This window comes from Dermacentor silvarum, chromosome 7 (genome assembly GCF_013339745.2).
Source record: "Dermacentor silvarum isolate Dsil-2018 chromosome 7, BIME_Dsil_1.4, whole genome shotgun sequence".
NCBI lineage: Eukaryota > Metazoa > Arthropoda > Arachnida > Ixodida > Ixodidae > Dermacentor > Dermacentor silvarum.
Genome location: NC_051160.1, coordinates 164276936 through 164296899, shown reverse-complemented (window position 1 = coordinate 164296899; position 19964 = coordinate 164276936). Strand labels below are relative to the sequence as shown.

Below are 19964 nucleotides of genomic sequence, written 5' to 3'. Positions count from 1 at the left end.
CTGTTTGCGCTGTTAAACATTCACCACAACAACTTCCTCCAGCACACATACGTCCATGCGTACATGAACGAATACGTGGTGATAGATGAGTGAATGAAACCCCAGACAAAAAGCTACAAGAAAGCAGCGCAAGGACATCTGGGGCCAAAAAATCAACTATAGTCGAACCTTTTTGTAATGAGGTGGCATCCGACACAAAACTACCTTCATTTATTCAATATTCATTGTCCAATACAGTCAAACCTGGTTATAACAAAATAAAGGACATACCAAAGTAAGTGAAATTCCCCTTGAAATCCCCATATGGATCTCTGTGTATTGAAAACACTGCTTTAAAAAGGTGAAATTGTCCTGCTGATAGATGTAACGAACAAGATCTGTCTCCGAAACCAAAAATACAACTCTTGCACGCCAAATACAACAGAACCTCGTTCATACTAACACGTGTACATGTTTATCTTTCACCGGTGACCGCTTTCCACCGACTAACAATTGTTAAACGTTACCGATAGGCACAGGACGCACCTGCATGTTTGCGAAGTTTCTCGAACGTTATCGATGCTTCTTTCCATTGCCTGTTTTCACCGACGCTTATGTTATCTGATTGTATGACTGGTGTGAATTGTCTAGAACTTTCTGGAAGACACACGGGCACCAGGGAATAATCTGGAACATTCGATGACTCATGTATAAAAGCCAACGCGTTTCACCGCTGATCAGATTTTGACGATCGCCGACTGTGTTCGCCGCTATCGTTTTGTGGGCACAGGTTGGCCTATAAAGAATCGAGTGTCGTCATACACAGTTTTACGAGTGTTTTCTTCAGCGTCACAACTATGTGACAATACGTTCTGGGAAAAACTGCAAGAAAATATTTACTAACAGGGAAAATGTACGATCCAAAATGGCTAATAAATCTGGCAGACTCAGTTGTAGATGACATCTACGTATATAATGCGAAACGTTGCGCAAATCACTGCAGCAGAAGATGCCGACGCATTCTGAGCAGCCCGAGATGTGTGTTGTCGTTTTTGCGGCTTCGGAAAGCTTGCGTTTGCACTCTTCAACTTCGGCCTGGATCAGCAGCTTGTTCGAACGGAGAATTTTGACGGGAAGTTTTGAAGCCCCACCAGCTTGAACTGCTGCGGCACGCGACGCTGATGCGCATTCAAGCTGGTGGCACTCGAGTGGCCCGAGATGTGCTTTCTCAGTGTTCTAAGACGGTGACAGCAAAACCGAAACGAAATTTAGCTGGTGGGTGATGCTGGAATACGATGACGCTTCATTTAGCGCCACCTGCAGCAGGGAACGGCAGTGCGCTAGGGTTATCGCCTATTAAAAGCACGCGGTACGCTTCCAAAGGCACTATGCCACATGCGCCGAGATACAGGTGAAGATGCTTATGACAATAGGGCTGGCGGCCATAGCTGCGAATGTGGCGTGCGAAGACCTGCGAGGACATTTTCGGATACCGGAATTAGCGGTGAGCTCCACCACTGAAAAAGCTGGCGCCTCCGTCAGCCTGACATCGTCTGAGGGATCAGGTGGACACAGCGGCCACGTGGGCTGCTTCGGAAGCGCCTAAGCGGGCTGAAAACGAAACTTTGCAGCCCCACCTGAGCTGCGGTGCTGATTAAGTGGGGAGGTTTTACTGCTTCAGTTGTCTGCTTGACAACACTTGAAAGCACTACAATAGCTAGTGGCTGCCTTTGAAATCATCCAGCATGGTAGGCTACTGCTCGGTGCCACGGTGCTGGACGTGCGCAACGGAAACCGGTGTCAACCTTCACACATACCCGCTGGACAAGAAGCTGCGTGAAGCTTGGATCGTGAAACTTAGAACTGGCAAGCACCCATCGGCTACAACGTGGGTGTGCAGCAAGCACTTCCGCGAGGAAGATTTCTGCTAAGGTGTTGGGGCTCTGATGTTCGGTGAGTAGCAGAAAGCGCGCACTGAGATGCTCGCCTGCGCACGCTGCCCGGCTAATGTCATGAAGCTTTGGTCTATGAACTTGTTGATGATAGATACTGGCAAGTTCACTGGAGTGAAACGGGAACGGTAAGAAGCACATTAAAAGAAGGCATGGCATATGCTCATATGCGCATTCATTCCTTGGTGTTAGCACCTAGGAATGAATGTACTGGATTAATAAAAAGCAGCAGTAGCAAATCGCTCGTTGAGAAGACCGATAAACATACAGTGCGACAAAACCTGAGAAACAATGATATTGAAACGTCCAAGAATTTAGAAGAAAAGAAAAACAAAGATTCAATCGTCACGACGGCACATCATGAGTCGCCGTAGGCATCGAAGTCCCTAGTTATAACAACATTATTTTTTAACAGCTCTGATGGTGTCCATGCAACAATGGTTGCTTGTGTACTGTCATATGTTCACATGCTGCAGCCTAAAGTTCATGTCACGGTGCGAAAACGCACTCGCAGCGAATCATTGTGTGCATGTACACGCGAAGTCAGTCACTGTGAAACCGTGCAATCGCTGTACTGAGGTTTCATTCTGTTATGCTCCATTTGGTTATACAGACAGCCCACTATAGGAACATATTTCACCTAGTTCACTCTCAGTGATTGCCTACCTTTCACGCAAGAAGTTGGTTCGGGGGACTCCATCGCAACGACCGTGCGCAGTGGGCATTAACTGTACATATTCGGTAAAGAGGTAGTGCCTGTAAACCATTCTGCGCTTTCTATTTGCCCAAGACTATTACATTGACAGTAAAAAAACTTCCTTCTTTTCAAGAGTATTTACAGAAATGTCCAGGAGGGCTCCCGTGTGGTGTTTTTATTGAGCGCCGACAGCCAAACTTGTGAGAAGCGCGACGCGTTATTCCTCACACTACAGCAGTGAGGCGCTTCCGACAGATGGCGACTCTGTAAGTCCTCGCCCCCAATAGGAGACTGAGAGCTCTGGCGTTTTCACATGACACGGGCAGGCAAGTACTGTGGGGAAGCTGCTGCGGCAGACGGCTGCTGTTCTCGATTGCACACACCTCACATCTTTTCTTGTTTAAGGAGATCTCGCAGCTGGAAAACGTATCACACGATCGCAGTATGACAATATACTGAACATTGGTGCCGAAGATTGTTTTCCGGGAACATATCAACCGCTGAAAAAGAAGTGCCACTGTATTGGTTCGTTTTTTGTTTTCTTGATTGCGAACACATTGGCAACGGGAAATCGTATGAAATGTGATTGTATCAATGAGTTTTTACTGTATATCGCTTTCAGTGAGGTATGGCACACATTCGGCGCAGAAGTTCAAAACTCCTGTGAACCAAGCCGTCAAACCGCCGTTGAAGCAAGCTGGTGTTTTTCACCAATGGCGCATAAGCAGCAGCTCATTCTCGACATCGCACTTCGTCGCCGTGCAGATCGACAAAAAGAAGTGCGATGGCAACTGTTAGCCGCTGTTTGTGCATGCCAGAGCAAAAGATCACTATATCCACTTCTCTCGCTGCTGCACGCCGCATAGGCTAGTGCGGCTAGGCATGGCCTGCGAGAGTGTATTGGCGCCAGTGGAATCTCCGAGGCAACGAGTTGTCCAAGCCAAGCCAAACTGGTGCAACATGGCTTGTCGGCCTTCTAATTCACACAGCGCAGCCACCTGCGAGCGGCGGATCAGCTTGGATCAACTGCACAGTCAGTGAGTGGTGTTTTGTGCCACATTCTTTTGCCATTTTAATAAAGTTTCATCACATACGTCTCCTTGTAGTGGTCGCGGAACGAGTCACAAAACTGTATCCTTCTATCCATTAAGAATGTATTGTAGTAATGGGCAATAATAGGGCATAACTAAGTAATTTCAGCTCCCCCTCAACTTCCTTATAACGATTCATCATCATCATCAGCCTATATTTTATGTCCACTGCAGGACGAAGGCCTCTCCCTGCGATCTCCAATTACCCCTGTCTTGCGCTCGCGTATTCCAACTTGCGCCTGCAAATTTCCTAACTTCATCATCCCATCTGGTTTTCTGCCGACCTCGACTGCGCGTCCCTTCTCTTGGTATCCATTCTGTAACCCTAATGGTCCACCGGTTATCCATCCTACGCATTACATGGCCTGCCCAGCTCCATTTCTTCCGCTTAATGTCAACTAGAATATCGGCTATCCCCGTTTGTTCTCTGATCCACACCGCTCTCTTCCTGTCTCTTAACGTTAGTCCTAAGATTTTTCGTTCCATCGCTCTTTGTGTGGTCCTTAACTTGTTCTCGAGCTTCTTTGTTAACCTCCAAGTTTCTGCCCCATATGTTAGCACCGGTAGAATGCAATGATTGTACACTTTTCTTTTCAACGACACTGGTAAGCTCCCAGTCAGGATTTGGTGATGCCTGCCGTATGTACTCCAACCCAATTTTATTCTTCTGTAAACTTCTTTTTCGTGATCAGGGTCCCCTGTGAGTAATTGACCTAGATAAACGTACTCATTTACAGACTCTAGAGGCTGACTGGCGATCCTGAATTCTTGTTCCCTTGCCAGGCTATTGAACATTATCTTTGTCTTCTGCATATTCATCTTCAACCCAATTCTTACACTTTCTCGATTAAGGTCCTCAATCATTTGTTGTAATTCGTCTCCATTGTTGCTGAATAGGACAATGTCATCTGCAAACCGAAGGTTGCCGAGATATTCGCCGTTGATCCTCACTCCTAAGCCTTCCCAGTCTAAGAGCTTGAATACTTCTTCTAAGCATGCAGTGAATAGCATTGGAGAGATTGTGTCTCCTTGCCTGACCCCTTTCTTGATAGGTAACTTTCTACTTTTCTTGTGGAGAACCAAGGTAGCTGTGGAATCCTTGTAGATGTTTGCTAAGATATTCACGTATGTTTCCTGTACTCCTTGATTACGCAATGCCTCTATGACTGCTGATATCTCTACTGAATCAAATGCCTTTTCATAATCTATGAAAGCCATGTAGAGAGGTTGATTGTACTCCGCAGATTTCTCGATTACCTGATTTATGACATGGAAATGATACATCGTAGAATATCCCTTCCTGAAGCCAGCCTGTTCTCTTGGTTGGCTGAAGTCAAGTGTTGCCCTGATTCTATTGGAAATTATCTTGGTGAATATTTTATACAATACTGAAAGCAAGCTAATGGGTCTATAATTCTTCAGTTCTTTAACGTCTCCCTTCTTATGGATTAGTATAATGTTGGCGTTCTTCCAGCTCTCTGGTACACATGAAGTTCTGAGGCATTGCGTATAAAGGGCCGCAAGCTTTTCAAGCATGATATCTCCTCCATCTTTGATTAAATCTACTGTTATTCCATCTTCTCCAGCAGCTTTTCCCCTGGTCATGCCTTTCAAGGCCCTTCTAACTTCAGCGCTAGTTATAGAAGGAGCCTCTGTATCCTCACTATTTTGAACCAAAGTAGCTTGGCTGTTTTGGGCACTGTACAGGTCAGTATAGAATTCTTCCGCTGCTTTTACTATGTCATCGAAATTGCTGATGATATTACCATGCTTATCTTTCAGTGCATACATCTTGCCTTGTCCTATGCCAAGCTTTCTTCTTACTGATTTAATGCTGCGTCCATATTTTACAGCTTTCTCAATCTTTCCCACGTTATAATTTCGAATATCCCTTACTTTTTTCTTGTTGATTAGTTTTGACAGTTCAGCGAATTGTATCTGATCTCTTGAGTTGGACATTTTCATCTTCTGTCGTTTCTTCATTAGGTCCTTTGTTTCTTGGGAGAGCTTACCTACTGGTTGCTTATAACGATTACTGTCACGGATAGCATCTGTGTGCTGCCACTGCCTGTCTGTCTGTATGTACAATCCAACACTGACATTATATGAATATAACAAAGTAAATGACAATTTTAAAAATTGTCATTTACTTTGTTATATTCATATAATGTCAGTGTTGGATTGTACATACAGACAGACAGGCAGTGGCAGCACACAGATGCTATCCGTGTCAGCAAGCTGTGATAAAAGAACATTTAAAATATCAAGGATACAAGATACACGAAACAGGGGGGGGCATGAAGGATGCACAACAAAGGTATACACTAAAGCAAAAAAAAAAAAACAACAACCAATAATGCTGTTCTGTATGGCTTTTACTTGGTGTAACTGCGCGCTAAGTATTACATTAGCTGTAGTGCAGCGCTTGTGGTGTCTTTTTTTTCATTCTGTCCCATTTGCTTTAGTGCTGGTAACATATACAGTCGATCCTGAATATCTCGAATTCGAAGGGGATTGCAAAATAGTTCAATATATCGATAATTCAAAATGTAGAATAAGTCTATTTGAAGCTTATCTGAGATTTCCGCACGTCTCGGACAGTTTCCTGAGATTGTCAAAAGTGGGAACTTCCCGATATGCTTCTCCAAGGCCATGTCAAATGCATGAAAGTTATTTTTTGCTCAAGAACTTTGCAAGTTGCTCCATTGCATAATGGTATTCACAACGCTAACCCTAAAAGCCAACGTTGCTCAGACGCGAAACCGGGGCGTGGCTCATACCTGTCGAAGTGCTTGTTGCACGTTTTTATGCAAGATAAGGTAAAAATGAATGCACGGCTGAAGCAAACTAGCCTGTACGGATACGCGTCACGCTGCCACCAGCGCACTTGTACTGCGAATCACGTGAATGTGCCCGACCGCGTGTCCATCACTATATGTTATTTAAACGGCCGAACGTTATACGTGGCCAACGAGCCAGGAGGAGTGCTGTGTTGGGTTTCAGAACTGACTTCCTGTAGGCACTAGTCGGCCTCGCTTTTCGAATGCACTAAAAAGTCTGCGCGTCTTTCCGTGCTGTGCCGCTCAGCACTCCGGTGCCTCGCAGCCGGTGCCTCCCTTTGTGCTCGGCCCTTCCTCTGTGGCTCCTGCGTTGGTGACTGCCAAAACTACACACACACTGTTAGTGTTGAAAGAAGATTACTGCTTGCAGAACATCCGAGTCCATTCCCATTGACATGTAACTGTGTGAACATTAATGAAATGCATTCAGCGCAGATGTGCAAATCGCACAGCGATGAGTTTTGTGTGCCACTGCCGTAATTATTGGTGGTGGGGGGGGAGGGGTCTTTTTGAGAAGTGCTGATGTGGTGTGCAATGGTTTTGTTAAAGTAAAACTGCAATGTAATGATCCGTCCAAGCGGTCGTTGGATTCGTTTCGGCCGCTAGCGGAATCCTAAAATGCCGTTTGTGGAAAGCCTTTGTCTACACGACAAAGCTGTCGGCACAGCATCTCCAGTTTTACATCCCATGCCCGGCGCCACTCAGTGAAAAGATCGAGTGTCATCCATGCTTTCCTGTGGAACACGTACTGACCGGGAGGCCTTTTGCATTCGTGGAGCCAAGTGGCAAGAACAGAGGCAGTTTGCACGAGCCATCCACATGTGCATCGAGCAGAACTCAGGGTAGCCTGCTCATGTTTTCTCCACGGCACGTACTGCCCTTCAGATTAAATCTATCCAGCATCTGAAAAAACAGTGCCATTTCAAATTTGTCGGCATGAAATATTTTCGATGACATGAGAAGTGATCGTATGTCCGTTAGGAGGAGCGCACTTCCAGGGGCATGGCGCAGCGCAGCATTAGAGTAGTTTACTTCTGTGCGTGAAAGAGTACGGCTTATGTAAGCTAGGTAACACACACTCTGTGCCCTCTTGGTGTTGTACCAGGATGGCGCCAAGACCCACGTTGCTGGTGTCGGTAAAGACTTCCGTATCATCGTCCTTGTCAAAGTGAGCAATAACTGGTGGTGTCTGCAAACGCTCCCGCAGCTCGGTGAAAGCCGCGTCCTGCTGCATTCCTGATAAATATATCTTCTCGTGTGACGTGAGTCAGAGGTTCGGCAATCCTAGAGAAATTGGCGATGAAGCGGCGATAGTACGCACAGAGCCCCAGAAAGCGACAGACTGCTTTCTTGTCACAGAGAACAGGAAATCAGGCTACGATGGTGGTCTTGTCAGGGTCAGGCCGAACGCCATTCACGCTTAAAACATGGCCGAGAAACTTAAGTTCTTTATAACCGAAGTGGCATTTTTCTGGCTTCAGCGTGAGGTTAGCTTTGCGGAGCGCTTCCAGTACAGTCTTCAGATGATTCGGGTGTTCTTCAAAGGTCGCCGAAAATATGACGACATCATCAAGATAAGCTTTTCAAATCTATAGATGAAAAATACTTGGGCCCTCGCAGTCGGTCGAGTGAATCATCGATGCGGGGCAGTGGATAGACGTTTTTTTTAGTCACGCTGTTTAGCCTCCTGTAGTCAATGCAGAAATGTAGCGTTCCGGCTTTCTTCTTTACGAGGACACTGGTGATGACCAGGGACTTTTGGAAGCTGCATAACACCATTCCGAAGCATCTCTTTGACTTGCATATGTATCACGTCGTGTTCTTTGGCCGAAACTCGGTAAGGCTGTTCTTTTATGGGCGAAACGTCTGTATGCGTAATGATTCGGTGTTTCGCGATGGGCGTCTGACGCACCTTAGAGGACGAGGCGAAACATTCTTTGAAGCAGCAATTCATGCAGCGCTATTCATTGTTGTTCCGGGGGGGTCGAATTAACGTCTACCTTGTTGAGCGATGCAGTCGCGGCCCTCGGTGTCAATTGGAGATCATTGTTCAGTGATGCAGATGTAGAACACTCAGCAATGTCCGTTATGGGGTAGGAAAAAGCGATAGCAGTGTGACGAAAAAGCTGATGGTACTCATTACTAAAATTTGTCACAATATATAGAATGTGGTGGTGAACGAGAGTTAGATGTACAGCCGACCTCAGAAGTTTTCGGAGCACGATAAATGAGAATAAGTTAAATTTTCTCGCGACCTCAACACAGAGTATGAAAATGTCAGGAATGTGATGATTGTACGGAGAAGTATCAAGTCTACTTTGGGGTTCAAGGATGTGTGCCCAGGCTGCGATGAACTTTATATTTTACTCGGATTCCGGGTTCTGGAAACTTTTGTGTGTTTGTGCCAATGAGGGGGGGGGGGGGGGGGGGTACATTGCTATGGTACATTGCTATACTTTTGCATGAGATTTGCAAGCCAATTTTGCAACCGTTCGACATCGACAATAGTTAGATATATCCGCGTTTGATATATCCCGGATCGACTGTATCACAAATACTTATGTAGCTGTGCAAATGATGAAGCTTACAAAGACGATTAGGCAATGAACTAGACATGGTGTGGGTTGGGACTTGTTCGTAATACATCATTAACACACAGTACAGAAATGAGATGGATGGTGAAGCAGCCATAGAGCTGCTTACAATTACGTAGCAGGAAAAATGGCTCTGCAGTGCTGCTGTGTGCATAATAATGCCAAGAAATGGCGGCCACAGATTGGCATCTTGGGAGAACCTTCAAGACATTTCTAGTGAACAGCCACAACAGTCCAGTGTCTCCTAAAACAGCATGTACAGCGTCACTTTTCCTGTAACATTTTTTAAACTAAAATAAGCACTCGTGCTGCAATGTAGTTATATCAAATGTGAATACAGTAGAACCTCATTGATACGATCCTGTTACGTACGATTACCTGACGCCAACATTCGCGATCGAGAACACCAAAAATGACCCAATACAGTTACGCTTATTTTTTATTGGTTTGTACGTTCCCGGAAAACGCCGTCTTTTGGCACCAACGAACGTTCAGATGATTGCCAAACTGCTATTGTATGATACGCTGACGGCATCGTAGGCATAAATGTTCCGGTGTTGCCAACCGCTCGATTTCGTTTATATTTCCAGTCGCAGCCTCAAGACACGATGCAATAGGAAAACAACAACATCCGTCTCGGGTCGCTTAGGCCCTACCAACTTGACGTGTATCCGCGTCTTCTACTGCAATGATTCGCGCCAACTGGGCATGTCTGAACTTCCCACCAAAATTCCCCACTCAAAGCTGCCGACCCAGGCCGAATTCGAGGAGCGTTTCGGGGCCACTCGAGCCCACCGGCTTGGCTCACGTCGGCGTCGCGTGCTGCAACGATTCGCACAACGCTTTGCATTACGTAGATGCCAACTATAGTTGAGTCTGCCAATTTTTTAGTGACTTCCGATCGTACGTTTTCTCGGTTAGTACGTTTTTTCATCGTGTTTTTTTCTAAAATGTACGAACGAGGTTCTACTGCAGTACAGATCGGCGGAGAGATGAGGTCCGCACTCGCATTCTAAAAAAGCCGAAGACTGAAATTGACAAGTTTCAAAATCGTTTACTAAGCCACAACCACCCAAATACGAAAAGATACTTTTAACATTTTAAATGTAGCACCAATGTACTGAAACTGGGATGTTTTAGTGAAAATAAAGAAATGGAACTTTAATCTTCATTTTTTTTTCGATAATTAACCTCTTACAACAAAATGATCAAAAATATAATTTTTAAACAATATTGAAACAATATTAGTGTTTCTCTTTAGGCCACAACCCTCAAGCACTACAATGCTGTCATACAGTTCTTTCATGGGTAGGCCCAAACTAGAATAAGCCCACATTAAGATTGGGACCCCCAAATTCACAAACCTAAGAGAACGTAATAGAATGTAGTGGGAAAAATTCCATTTCATTCGTGCAAAATTTTCCTAGTTGTATTCATTGCTTGAACAAAAGAAAACTACTGGAATTGAGCGTATGGCTACACACAGGAAAAGCTAACTTTTGGAATTTATTTCCTTTTTTTTAATTATAACTTGCTCGAACTGGATTCCCAACAATACCTGTCATCTTTAATATAAGGCATGCACAACACCAGAAGCCACACTAATTGATTTGATATTTTGCACGTAATGACATACTCAAATGCTCTTTCATGTTACCTCAAAAACTCAGCAATGCCTTCTCGCCTTGCTCGTATAAAGAAAACCTATTTTCGAAGTACGGAGAGAGATAGAGCCACCAAAACATGCTATTTCCCCAGGATTCTCACTTGAACTCTTGATTTCTAGACCCTTTCTTCTATGGGCTCTATGGGCTTTCTATGGGCTCCACAGCCATGGTGATATCACAGGAAGCAAACAGAAACCACATCAGCACTATGCTTGCACTAGCATAATGAACACAGTACTTCAAAGGTACAGTGCCAAGACCGCTTCAACAGTCAAACACAGCTAATATTGCGGTAACCAAGAGCATTTTACATTGCTGCTGGTGTATATTTGCAGCAGCAGCACCGATTACGCCAGTGCCAAAAATTTACGCCAGCAGTGAAGTAGAATACACTTGGTTACTGCAATATTAGCTCTGTGTTTGTCTGACTGAGCTCTGCGCCACCAGGTGGCTGCACCATGCAGGCAGTTCACGTTTGCACCTGCACTCGTCTGGTAAAACGCCCAGTCCGCTTGCGTTTATGCGAATACTGGACACGCTAAAGCCCTCTAATGTGTGCTGTCTTCACATGTGTCTGGTGCAGGAGGTCGCGAAATTTCAATTTTCAGAGACACATTGAACAAAGAGGCAGTGTTCGCTCCCCTCTGTTTGCGCTCATCACACCAACATTGTGAGAGCCAGTGTCCACAGTCATCTAGCGAGATCTGTTCATGTTTGCCTGTATATGCGCGGCACAATGCTTGCTAATTTAATCAGTGAATGTTTACTGCAATTTATACAACTGATAAAGCTACGAACCTTGCTTCGTGTAGTTGTGTCATACTTTGCTACTCCTGTCAATGCTTCACCTTTCAGGTGAAACTGTGACTTTTTTTTATAGTTGAATTCAGTTTTTTCCAATTCTCCGATAGTCGGGAAATTCTTGTGGCCCCTTCCGGGTAAGAGAAATCCATCGGCGACTGCATAAAAGGTCGAATTGCAATATGACAAAATTTCGATATAATGACGTAAAGTACCATTTTACCAACTTTGTGGAGGTTTCACTATAGTCATTTTATAACCAATTTAGCTAAAGTAAGGTTTAGTGGCAGCTGCTTCCTTTAGTGTACGCCTAGCCAGCCCACATTAGCCCAATCCAGGGTGGTCGAGGGCATAAACATGAAGGCAGCACTGGTCTCACCTTGGCCCATGGACAGCACTGAAGGGCTCTGTAAAAGATTGCCTTTGCCGACTCCCTCGTTCCAAGCCTCAGCTGGAATAAAAAGAAATACCGCGCGTAAAGATATGCATGTGCTTTCTATTGATCAGCTACAATACGCTGCTGAAAACGGGCAGTCCCTTGCCTGAATTTGCCCCATAATTTTGTCAAGTCCAAGAACCTTTGCATTTATGCCCCAGCTCTTTTTTGTTTTGATTGGCAGAAGCAAATCATTGTCTCATGGCAGATGAGTGCATAACAACACCGGCATGGTGAAACAGATGCAGATGATTTCAACACCTGTGTTGCAGGTTGGTCCACTACAATAAAATACCAACACTTCCAAACCTGCTGTCTGTCAAACACCACTTGTTAGCTCATTTTAGTATGTGCAGTTCTGCATACACACCATTGTGTGCTTACATTTATTTCCTCAATTGCATCTGGAAAATGACATTCAAAGGACTGTTTAGAGGCAAAGCTCCTTGAACAAGTGTCCTGTGTAATATTTTGGGTGAACAGGCAAGATGAGCCATATTATGAATTTGTGACCATAATAAATTTTATAATTATTGTGCAAAAAATGTGACACAGTAACAAACTAACAAAACTAGGAAATAGTGTGCACTTCTTTTAGGAAAAAAATCTGAAGTCAGAGTGCTAAAATTAGCATTATATGTAATACTGTTGCAGAGAAACATTTAGTTGGAGAGCAATGAAAACAAGCACATAACGTAAGGATATTTTTGCTGTCAGAGTCTCTGTGACGTAGTTAAGGTCAACAGTTGCTTCACTGTTTACTTTCTTCACAGTCACACAAAGTTTGAGTTTCACAGTGTAAATGCATAGGCATCACAAGAAATTGCAGACGTAGTTGAGCTTTGCTGATTATAGTTTGTGCCTTCCAATCGCAACATTGCAAATTGTATGAAAATGGGTATCACAAAAGTTAGTCCAAATTAGGTATAAAAAACACAACATGTCACACTCGCTGAACGAACTTGCTGTTATGAAGGTTACGTCTGTTAGAACTCTCAAATGTTTCATTGGTGCTACTATATTCAGTGTCTCCCTTGTGCACCTCAATATTGCACGCATGCAATCAGCTGCATAGGTGGCATCTTTTTTAATGTCAGAAGTTTTTTAAAGTCACCAATGACTGCATACATTTTAAAACTGCATAAAAACATGGCGATGATACCATGCTCCTTGCAATTCACCTCAGAACTGTCATCTGCTTCACATGCCATGGATGAAGCCCCTACCACTGTTGGCACTATTCTTCAACATGCAGGTGGCTCTGTAGGACAGCCTCACAGCACAACCCTTTGCTTTGTATTACAATTGCAAAAGAAAAAGTCAAAGCAAATCAACTTCTTTGAGAAGCTCAGAACCTAAATCATACGTACAGCCGGCGTTACCCTTGTGTAGAGCACGCGAACGTCGGTTGCTGGGGCGCTCCGGAGCCAGCCAGCGATGCCTAACGCTGGATGCTGGGCACGTTTGGGCTCAGCAACCACGGTTAGACGTCGCTGGCTGGCTCCGGAGCGCCCCAGCAACCGCCGTTCGCGCGCTCTACACAAGGGTGACGCCGACTGTACAACGGCAGTATAAATTTTATGGCCACGCTTGCCGGCAATCAATTTGGGTAGTCTGTTACAGTTGTCTACGGCAGTAAGTAGGGGCAAGGCAAGTGATTAAAATAGAAGTGGCATGTGCAAAGGCAGCTAAACAGCCAGCATCACGAATTACTTATAGAGAAAAAAAAAAAAAAGCTATGCAGATCCAATGGACATTTTGAAATCTATGTGAAGTGGTAAACGAAATGCTATAAGTTTGCACATTTCATTCCCGCATCTTTGAAGTAAAGGAAACTGGTGCGCGTGCACGTGCTCTTGCGCACCTGTGCTACGCAGTGTGATAATATTGCCTAGTAGTTCTTCATATTTTTCTTAACTTATTTTAAATGTACCACCCGCTTTTTTGCCATTGTGGGTATGTGCCATAAGTATGAAAATCATCATCATTATCAATCATCTCACGGAGGTAGACAGTGTTAATACGATAGAAGCACAGGTGCAATTGTGGCCTAATGGGCAGCAAAGCAGGCATAGAAAAGTTAGAAAGGTTTGCTTTATTAAAGGAACTGTGCTTTTGATGACATATACAGTAGAACCCCGCTGTTACGTTTTTCACGGGACCATAAAAAAATAACGTAAGAGCCGGGAAACGCAAGATCCAGGAAACAAGAAAAATTGAGAAATGGGAGTAATGTTGAACTGCACACAATATTATTTTAATTCTTACGTGCGACAAAAAGTAGTTTCGCCCGACAGCCGAAGTATCGATTGCGATGAGCTATACAAAGTAAGAATAGTAGTTTTATCGTCTGTATAAACTTGTAAACATTCGGTTATTAACTAATTAACAAACATGGTGTCAGCCCCCACAGGCAAACATGAACACATCACACTCGATGAGCGCGGACACGCGCAGTTAAGCGCCGCTACAGAAGCGAGCGAAGTGACCTTCGTGCTGTTGTCTATCGCTTCAACCCAAACTGAGCGCCGAGAACACGCAGCATGCACAAAGCCACGAGCCGCCGACGCACCTACATTGCGTAGAATCTGCCCCCACGCAGATCGCTTTCAAGATACGGCCCGCGGGACCGCCGCGCAGTATGATGCCAGAGCACAACGCTGCCCGCTACCGCCCCCCCCCCCCCCCCCCCCCCCTCGCTGGTGCCTCGAGCGCAACGGAAGGCACCCCTGTGCTTCCTCCCCGCTTTTCTTTCGCGCGCGAGACGCGGTCGTCGGCTCCCCTCGCACGCTTTCACTCGCACATTCAGCATACGACTGCGCGGCTTCCCTCGCACGCTTTCACTCGCACATAAAGCATACGGCGCGCGGCGACGTATGCTGTATGTGCGAGTGAAAAGCGTGCGAGGGGAGCCGACGACTGCGTCTCGCGCACGAAAGAAAGCATACGGCGCGTGGCGACGGCGTTATCGCCCTTGGACTTTATACGGAACATTTATGAGCCAAAACCAATTTTAGGGCCGCAACGCGTCATAGACATCATCTTTAGATAGCAAAAGCGGATATCAAAGGCCATACTTTTGCTGGCGGAAACCGAAAATACGTAATAAATGTCGCCCCCAGCACTTTCGGCGGCCAATGCCATCGTCAAGCAACCAAGCCAAGCGACATGAAAAGTCAAAATGGCCGCTCGGGCGGGCGCGGTGTGGCAGTTCGCAACGTATGATGCGGGAACGGTCCGACAGTTGCGACGTAACAGCGGGGTTACCAATGCATTGGGTTCTATGGGAGCTGTGCCGGGACCGGCCGAAAACGACGTAACAGCCGGGAAAACGCAGCACCCGGGAATGTAACAGCGGGGTTCTACTGTATTTGCTGCAATGAGGTCATCCAGGCATCATTTGTTCTATTGCTGAGCAATTCCAGAGAAAACAAGGGCAGCAGCCTGGACATCAATAAGGGTAGTTAACGATGGTAGTGCTGTTCTGCGTGCAAGCTATTCAACAAGACAGCAGCAGAACCCAGCCAGCAGCCGCAGTCACGAATGTCCAGCAGGGTTTGCAAAGAAAGCTTTGCTTTTAAAAAAAAGGAACAAGAATCCTTGCAGCTGCACGCACCTCTAGCTCAATGTAGAGCCTCCAGAGAAGAGGGCAGCGCCTGTGGGCAACCAGTTCGATCGCCCGCTCCAGAACTCGCCGCACATGGTTGCGGCAACTGGGCAAGGTGAAGCTCGCATCTATAATGGGGCAAGTGACAACACACTCAGCATTGAAGACGGCAGAGGTCACAAACACTTTTCTCCCTGTGCTGATTGATCACAGGCGAATTTCAAGCAGATATTGAATTTTCTGATTGATTAGTATCCCAAATCAACGCACAGGTTACCAGAGAGGTGTTGGAGGGCTTCAGTTGAATTCTAACCTCTCGAATATACACGCACCGCTCAGTACACAAATTCTCTTTCATTCTGCCCTTTTTGAAACGAAGATGCTGGAGCCTGCAGCTTGACGTTCAACAGCGGAACACCACAGCCACTACAGCAAATTGAGACAAAGTTTCTTTAGCTCATTTCATTTACATCGTTTACATATGATAAGGTTGATATTGTTATCAATGTGCGACAGTGCTGTGTATCAAATTTGACTGTAAAAAACAAAAATTTGCTGGACATACATACTGCTAAATAGACAAACACGAAAGCAAGGAACATAAATGACAACCCAAACAATTCCTTGCACTTGCGTTTGTCTCTTTATCGGTAAACACATTCTTCAGCAAATACTTATTGGACAAAAAACAACTTCTAAAGCAAAAATTTCTGTTCACTTGTGGCAATCCACACACTGTCGATATCGATGTCCATAGCACCTATGCTGCATTCAACTAGAGTCGACTTCCATTAATTAGACGAAAGTGGTCGACTGATCCGACAGGCCGAATTAAACAAATGGCAGAAAAGAACCCCAGAGCACGCCGTTCACTTGGCAGTATTTGCCTTTAAAGTTGCTTTGCCACAACACAGCCATGTTATGCAGGGAGCATACCATGAATGGAAAGTGCCCATTGTCACGGGTCATAGAACGTGTTTCTTAATTACACAGGCACGCACACGCCGTCTCTCCGGTCACAGTATGAGCAGCGAGATGCCTAATAAGTTTACTGGCAGGCCTTCAGAGTTTTAAACATTGGCTTTAAACGTCCTTAGGACTATCGGAGCTTTTTCATCTCACCCCCTTCCGTTTCGCTAGCTTTCCCAAAACACAGATGATTCTCCTCCACTTCTCGGTGCATGGCGCGTCTGCACGCGTATGATTAAAGAACGCGTACTAGGCCCTGTTAACAGTCTCGTAAAGAAAACGCGCATGGCGAGTGAAACGAGGGCTCAAATCGCCACAGCAACATCATAAACAGCGCTGAATGGCTGCCAGTAAGGTTATTAGGCGTCTCGGTGCTCGTACTGTACCCGGTGAGACGACGCGTGCGTGCCTGTATAATTAAGAAACACGTACTATGGCCCGTGACAGTGGGCACTTTCCATTCTTGGTACGCTCACCGCATAACACGGCTGTGTTGCAGTGAAGCTGACCAGTCAAATTCAAATTATCCGGCAAACGCCTACTTGAGATCGAAATAATGGAGGTTTGGGCCCATAGGAATGTATGGGCACCGGCCGGGACCTTCGGTCGGAATCGAATTCACCGAAAAAATCTAATGCACCAGAGTCGTATTACGGAAGTCTACTGTATTTGCTTTTGGGTGCTCGTGGTGCGTTTTACATTCGGCTGGTTGAAATCAAGAGCTCAGAACACATTTGCCTAATCCATTCAGAGCATTTTGCTCCAACTGAGAGTGCTTGGAAGGAGCTCTTGAGTGTGGCTGAGATGCGACAGAAGCTCAATCACATGACTAGCTACTCCGATTGTTCTGGGAGCAGCTAGCACGTTCGACTAGGGCAGCCTTTCTTTAACTCCAATTTCGAGAGGTCTCCACATTGCTGCAAACCGAATTGGAATGCGGTAGGAACTAGTCTAATGTACCATTAGATTTTTTTAACCCTGAATAGGACACACAACAAAAGGCAAAAGTATAGACACAAGCACTACTGGTAGCTGGTGATATCTGAGGGCTTTTTAGAACTTACCCATGCTCCTGTATCATACTATTAGGATTCAATAGATGCTGAAGACAGCAGTGGCTGCAACAAAGACGAGACACCTCTGGACTCTCGGTGCGAGCTGCTTTACACCTTGGTCTCTGGCCAGCCTGCTCTTGTAAGTACACTGTAAATAATCTCTTCCTTTGTGTTCCTCTACACAAAACATTTCGGTGGAGGTAAGCAATCCCCGTCCCCGCTACGGAGCTCTGCAGCAGCTGCTAAGTCGAGCTTGCCACCTTGGCACACGTAACAATATGAATGCTTTGGCTTCTTTCTGGGTTTCATTCTTGTTCATATGTCTATAAATTCCAAGAGCACGGCAAGAAACATCAGTTGAGAGTAATAGTACTTGTGCCTATCGTTTTGCATTTTGTCATCTGTCCTATTCTGCGATAATCATCTCTAAGTGTTGCAGATTATCGACTAGCCCAAACCAACGTTTTGCTCAACCTCTGTGTTGCTCACCGGGTGTGCGGTACTTGGCCAGCACATGTGCCCTCTGCAGCTCGAAGCAGAGCGCCACAAGCCAAGCCAGGGGCGACCGATCCTTCTGCACCAGGCTGTCCAAGTACCTGCACCAATCGAGAAGACCTTAGGACTGTGCAATACACCACAAGCTTGCCAAGGTGTAACTGACACCACACCACATTTTCCTATCAAAACAACCTTGTGATTTGGTTATTGCTAGGAGTGTGCGAATACTCGAATCACCAAATCGAATTGAATATTGAACGTTCAAAATGATTTGCGAATCATACATCTACTATTTGATTTTTCAAATATTCGGTGTAGAGACTCGTGCAGTGCTACATGTTGCGTGCGTTCGTAGATGCACATTGGTTAGTTTTTGTAGCTTCAAGTAACCCGTCCCAAGACTAGCTTTGGATTTGCACGATGGGTGCGAAAGTGACATGTGACTACAAAACGGTGCAATGGTCATTTCGAACAAAATTTCTCCCTCCCACGAACTGCTTTTCGGACGAACTCGAGCCAGAAGCAAAGGCTTGATGCATTGCCAGCTGCCGTAACGTCACGTGCTGTAAGAGATGACGACTTTGACAAAGAAAGAGGCATGGGAAGCCGAGACCGAAATGGGGCAAGTAGAGTGGCGCGTGCCCACCTTTCCCATCCGGCTTAAAAGGCGCAGGAAGGAGCTCCCAGCACGTGCTTGAACGCCTACGCCCTTCCTAGTGCACGCTCGTTCACATTATTTCGAACATTAGGCCCGCAGGAGGACGACGCGCATCAAGCCACCATCCCTCTCGGCTCACTTTCGCAAGTTTTCTCTCGCACCCACACCAAACGGCGCACTCGTACTCTGTACGGAACCTCTGCTTCGTCAGGCATAAGTCATCGCGCGATGATGGTGGAAAGATAAGCTTTTCAATGTGAGCCTGGCGATGGTTTTGGTTTTGTGCGCTGTACCACACAATTTGACAAGGTGCTGTATTGAAAGGCACTCTCTTTAATTTGAACTCCGTTTTATTCGAATAAATTTGCATGCCCCTTGGAGTTTGAATTAATGAGACTATACTGTATCTTGATTTCTATCTACCTAAATTACTGATAGCTTGCTGCATTCTTTTTATGCAATACTATGCGACTCTAGAGCATTTGCAGCAGCAAGTTTTCTTAGCGAAAGTTTGTAAGCATTAGGCTTTGCGGTAAATTTTTTGATACTTGATACAATATTCAGCGTTTATTTCTTGATTGGATTCGAAATTTGATTTGAAATTTATTATTCCTTATCTGCACAACCCTAGCTTACTATATATATGTGCAGTTTATTCATCTTCTCTTTTATGTTAGACGTCACTAAATTCAGTCAGAGGGGCTTGCTAAAACTGCATGTAGTGAAAACAAATTAAGCGTAGACCTCTCACAACATAAGTCGGCGGAGTTGCGAATATCCGCGGTATAAGCGATACTGCACTATAACCAAAACAACATTTAATGATTTTTCAAAGGCTGCAAACGCGCAGAACATTCAGACCAAGCAGTCGCGTATATCCAAGAGTCGAAACATGCGACCAGGATGTTTGCATCTGTTTAAATTTACAAAGGTTGAAAGGTTAATGTCAGACTAACACGGTCTTCGCAGGAAGCAGACAAAGTAACAGCAAAAAAGATGGAAAAAAAATGATATAGAGGAAAGTAAGTCGCCGATTAATCTTTCAGACCTGTTCGATCATTCAGAATTCCCCGCAGCACTGCCACTAACTCCACAGAACTAATGTAGAATGGCGACTGAA

The 19964-nt window shown here is 45.3% G+C and overlaps 1 protein-coding gene across 1 annotated transcript in view; it reads right to left on the bottom strand.

The window, feature by feature from the left end:
- Window positions 1-19964, bottom strand: part of LOC119459320 (nuclear exosome regulator NRDE2) — an 85380-nt gene that overhangs the window by 421 nt on the left and 64995 nt on the right. Inside the window, exons 11-13 of the mRNA XM_049671660.1 lie at window positions 18178-18284; window positions 15674-15792; window positions 12001-12072 (exon numbers count right to left, since the gene is read on the bottom strand). Of these exons, the coding sequence (XP_049527617.1) occupies window positions 12001-12072; window positions 15674-15792; window positions 18178-18284 (298 nt within the window). The remainder of the gene's footprint in view (window positions 1-12000; window positions 12073-15673; window positions 15793-18177; window positions 18285-19964) is intronic.